The following is a 5336-nucleotide window of genomic DNA, read 5'->3' on the forward strand; positions in this document are numbered from 1 at the left end:
CATTGAGGTACGGTTCATCAATGAAGTCTACTGTTCATTAACATCATTATGTAAACAAGGTTCCATCACATTGGTACTTTTGTTTTTAAGTAGCCCAATTGAGTTTTTAGTAGCCCATTTAGTTTGGTTGTAGCCTTATGATGTCCAAATCTCATTGTTTAGCAGCACAATAGTGACTAGCCCATTTCAGAAAGCAGCCCATTTATAGCCAGAAAAACCAGAATATGTCGACCCGATAAACCTTATTACCGAATATCTGATTACGGATGACCCGAATCTTAATAGGGTTGGTATTTATATAATTTTAATTTGCAAGATTTGTAGGCATTGATGGTTGTACCTTTTTCTTTGCGGGTTGTCCTTGCTTTGAGTGGGTTATTCCTTTGATTGCTTTGTTTGTAGCTTTTAGGTTGGTGGGGGCTTTAAAAGGGTAAGCCTTCACCGCCCAGCTGTCCCCTGCTTGCTCTCTCTCTCTCTCTCTCTCTCTCTCTCTCTCTCTCTCTTCTGGTGTCACACCCTGATTTTCAGTGGGCCCGATTGGTGGGTTTATACGTGACGATTGATAACAGTTTCACAAATATGCAGCGGAAGATAGGACGATAAATACATATTATGATAACCCGTAGGGTAATCATTTATATTGACATTTATAATCCATTTGGTCTATTTCAACTCCATAAACATGTGCTATTTCATTCAATTAAGAAATTGAAGAACTAATTACAACATAACCCATTATCTATGCTTTATTATTACCATTATTTTTTTAACATTTTCTTTCATATTTTAAATAACATTTTCTCCTTAAAAACAACTAAAAAAGTGTGTGTTGCCCATTATGATTTATAATTATACTCGGGTTCTAATTAGCTTTTATTACAAATTTTGTCAATATAGGAAAAGCCTTTATTACAACCTATCTGAAATAAGTAGCAATACCCAACAATGTCCTACATATATAATAAAAATTCAGATGAAAACCCACAACAATCATAAACGAATCGAATATGATAATGAAATATAATGACAACTTCCTGAAGCCCAGAACAGCAAAGAAACTGCTTAAAGGATAGATGGGCTCGGCCCATAGAAATCTTCTTTAAAAACTGTATACGTTGGCAGTTTGGCACGTTGCTCATGATCGTTTCCCCTTTATGTCTTAAAATATTAATTAAGAGAAAAAAACTTTTTAACGCCTTAAAATATTTATTAAGAAAAAACTTTATCCGAAAGAACACGGTGTTTAAGATACATTTATGTTCTGAAGAGATCATAATATAATATCTATAAATAACATACATGAAATGAAAATTTCCTTTCGGTAATTCATAACTTACAATCTTGGTTTAAATTACAACCTTGTTTTAAAATCATTATGTTACATTTTCGATAAAGAACTGAAGTTATTATATTTGTCATAGAGGTGTAAACTTGCATGAACACGACCTTCGTGTTTCTTGATTAATTGGATTTTTTTTATTGCAAATTCTTAGGCTAGAGGGTGTGGTGATGTCCTCCAAGGGAGAATGAACCGCCACGTAAGGCTAGAGGGTATGGTGATGGTCTTTCCTTGGAGAATGATCCGTCACGTAGGCGCCACATCATAGTCCTCCCAAGGATGATCCATCCCACAAAACTAGAGGGTATAGAGGATGGTCCTAGATGATCCTACCCCACCACTTTTATGTTTTTTATTTTTTTAATTCATCTACTTTTTTAATGGCCACAAAGGTTCAACAAGAACACTATAGAAGGCTTATAAATTTAACTGATACAAAGAATTCACCCATTTCATTGCCCTGCGAATTTATAGCATTCATCGAATCAACTTTCAACCATACATGACACACTTTTGACCCATTCACTTCTGAGTGAAACCATTCGGGTTATTGTTATCACATGGATGAAAAAAGAAACTTTAATGACAAAATGCGAAAGGCCAAAATCAACGACTCAAAAGAAACTTTAGCATCTGGGCACGCTTTGTAAACCTTGATATAACAGGCTCTGTTATATCTAGATCTTCTGGTTCAAAATCAATGACTCAAAAGAACGAAATTATAAAAATAATATAAAATTTTGTAAATATAAAGAACTGAAAACATTCTGGTCAAAAGAAAAGAAACGATGGTGGTTGATCAAACTTGATCCACGGGGTTCAATTGTTCATCCCTGTTGCGTTCTTCACTGCCTTGGTTGCTACTTGTGCCTTTTCCTTAATCTGCTGGCCAGCCTGCAAATAAATTCAATCTCAATAAAGAAACTATATAAAAATAATTATAATAATCAGTATAAAAATCATAAAGCGATTAAAAAAAACGGACATGCTGCATCGACTCTTAGGCGGACTGTGCAGCATTGCTGGCTTGCTCCATCAGCTGACTGGTCTTTTCCTGACAGCAAAAGATGCTTAACATCAGTGACCGATTCAGTAAATAATTCCACCATATGCGCAAGATAATTACCGTAATATGAATTAAATTTAAAAAGGGTGTAAATTTATTAAAAATGATAAATAAATACATCCTACAATGCGTACATATATGAGGTTATGAGAAAGAAAGATAATAAAAGTAACCAGAGCTTCGGCCTTAGCCTGGGCAGTTGCCTGTTCTGCTTCACTCTGAGAGTTGTTCATCCTGATCACAAAACTATAGTCATCAAAAGCTATATGTGATACATTCGAAGATAAACTATAGTCATCAAAAGCAACAATATATTCAAACTCACAACGAAACGCAGGGACGAATCTGATCAACGAAACGCAGGTTTGAGTTCAAGGCTTCAGGGGCCGAAACCGAAAACTCACAACGAAACGCAGGTTCGAGTTCAAGGCTTTAGGGACGAATCGGGACAATGTTTCTGACCTGTTTCTAACGAATCGGGACGATGTTTTAGGGGTATCCTTTATATAAAATCGAAAAAAAACAAAAAATTAACACTGCGAACACGACTTTGAGCCGTAGCCCGTGCTATGGCTGGGTATAAGCTGTCTCCGCCCCTGCTAAAGGTACTAGAAAAAACATTTAAACTTCTAAAAAAGAGCCAATACTATCAGATTTATAAAAAAAAGAGCCAATACTACCAGATTCAAACTAAAAAAGAGCTAATACCATCATAACTCAAACTTGCTGACAATCAGGTAAGAGTATCATTTTCAGATTCATAATTTTTGGTGTGAACGATTCAAATAAACTTTGTTCTAACGAAAGACTATAACTTTCAGATGCCGTATATGATGGAGACTGATGCCATAGCTAGGTACTACGGACCGGAGAAGAAGCAGGTGGTCAAGATCACATATAACAACAAGATAACCAGGTCGTTTGTCACATATCGTTGTGTGAAATAAAGTAATTGAAATCGGTTAGTAATTTATATAAAATCTCACATTTTATTTCATGACTTTATGTATATCTTTAATAACAACTTTTTTTGGAGAGACCAAACAAAGTGAGAAATCTAACCATAACTAATGACGTTGAACCAGATACGATATTGCTCCACTAATCAGACCTGTCAGACCTGTTCCAAATTGTTTCATGCTATCCCTAGTTTAGTGATCAATATCATACTAAATCAAGATTTTATAAAAAATAAAATCATTCCAAAGCATCCATCTGAGCATACAATCTCATTGTCCATACAAAACAGATGCATATCTCATTGATTAACTAATATTAGCAACAGAGTAGACTTGTTTTTACATCATTCCAATTCAATTAATTTCTTCAAACAAAACACTGAATGTGTATCAGTTATAAAGTTATGGACCGAAAACAATTACACAACTAAATCAAGAATCAATGAAACAGAGGTAATACATTCAACAAAATCTAAACACAATTTACATCAAATAAAACATCGAATCAACAATTTTAAACCTAACAAATCATGAAAAAACGAAGGAAATCACGAATTGTAATCGATTACACAACTGAATCTAGAATCAACGAAACGTAAGTGAGAAATTTGTTGAATCAGTGTGAGAAATTGAGAGGACTTACGATGGTGGTTGTTGCGAGCGGTCGTGGTGGCTGCGAACGGTGGTGATGGCTACAATTGGGGTCTCCGGTGAAACGATGATTGCGGTGGACTGGAGGTCGACGGAGGTGGGACATAGATGAGGTTGGAGATCGACGGAGGTGCACTGTAATGGGGATGAAGATGATGGAAGTGAGTTGAAGATGTAAAAGAATTGGGAAAGGTAACAAGAGATTGGATCTTTGTTTTGTCTTCTAGTGGGTCGTCGAGGACGTCTGGTTGTTGCCGTTTGGGACGACGACGGGGTGGGGGGAAATGGAGGGCGGGGCGGCGACGGAGGCGGACAGGGTGGGGAGAAGCCCATACCCTCTAGCCTAAGCGGTACGTAATGGTCCTCCCAAGGATGCTCCGTCCCCCAAAAGTAGAGGGTATGGGAGGATGGTCCTAGTCATAGTCCTCCCACTATTTTTATGTTTTTTTTAATCTTCTACTTTTTTTTAACATTTAACAAATAAACTAACACAATATTTTCATTAATATTTAAAAATATTACATAAACTTAAAAAAACATAAACTTAAAAAAAAATTAAACTTAAAAAAAATAAACTTAAAAAAACATAAACTTAAACAAATCCTAATATATTAACATAAGCTACTAGTCTTCGTCTTCCATGTCGTCGGGTTCGTTTTGAGCGTTGTTCCAGATGTACTCAACCAAGTCTGCTTATAGGTTATGATGTGTGTACTCGTTACGTAGAGCGAACATGTTCAAATCTTGTTGTTCCCCACTAACTGGAACAGAATTTCCAGTAGACGCGTTTTCGTCGTACTGGCATATCGCTCTACCTTCGTCTTCAATGATCATGTTATGAAGGATGATACAAGCGTACATAATGTTTCGTAACCGCTTTGGTGTAGCCGAACGTGCTGGATGTTCAATGATTTGCCATTTTTTTTGTAGAACACCAAAAGCCCATTCAATATCTTTTCTCGCACCCTCTTGATACTTCGCAGACTTTTTTCTTTTTTCGTCTGTCGGGTGCGGAATAGTTTTAACGATTGTCGAGTACGTCGGGTATATTCCATCGGCTAGGTAGTAACCTCGCCCGTATTCCACCCCCGAAACCGTAAAGCTTGTGTCTGGACCTGTACCCGCCACTACATCCTCAAATATCTGTGACTAGTATATGATGTTAAGGTCATTGAGCGAACCAGGTAGACTAAAAAAAGCATGCCAGATCCAGAGATCCTGTGACGCAACAGCCTCTAGAATAATAGTCGGATGTCCATGATCTCCCCTAGTATACTGACCTTGCCAGGAAACTGGACAGTTCTGCCACGATCAGTGCATG

At 36.9% G+C, this 5336-nt stretch overlaps 1 protein-coding gene across 1 annotated transcript; it reads right to left on the reverse strand.

Moving 5' to 3' along the window:
• Positions 1-1781: 1781 nt before the first annotated feature.
• LOC110874900 lies at positions 1782-4348 on the reverse strand. The gene is made up of 4 exons (XM_035977110.1): positions 4008-4348; positions 2579-2639; positions 2325-2393; positions 1782-2233 (listed from the first exon to the last, which is right to left on the reverse strand). The coding sequence occupies exons 1-3, from the start codon at positions 4346-4348 to the stop codon at positions 2340-2342; spliced, it is 456 nt and encodes a 151-aa protein (XP_035833003.1). The 3' UTR covers positions 1782-2233; positions 2325-2339.
• Between the last annotated feature and the right edge of the window lie 988 nt (positions 4349-5336).

Source organism: Helianthus annuus, chromosome 9 (genome assembly GCF_002127325.2).
Source record: "Helianthus annuus cultivar XRQ/B chromosome 9, HanXRQr2.0-SUNRISE, whole genome shotgun sequence".
Classification (NCBI taxonomy): Eukaryota; Viridiplantae; Streptophyta; class Magnoliopsida; order Asterales; family Asteraceae; genus Helianthus; species Helianthus annuus.

Excerpts from the sequence above, each read along its gene's own strand:
- LOC110874900 (XM_035977110.1), bottom strand. The coding sequence starts at position 4,348 with ATGGGCTTCTCCCCACCCTGTCCGCCTCCGTCGCCGCCCCGCCCTCCA. Across the intron at positions 2,640-4,007 it reads CGCTCGCAACAACCACCATC|GATGAACAACTCTCAGAGTG; the intron begins GTAAGTCCTCTC and ends TTTTGTGATCAG. Across the intron at positions 2,394-2,578 it reads AGGCTAAGGCCGAAGCTCTG|GAAAAGACCAGTCAGCTGAT; the intron begins GTTACTTTTATT and ends TTTTGCTGTCAG.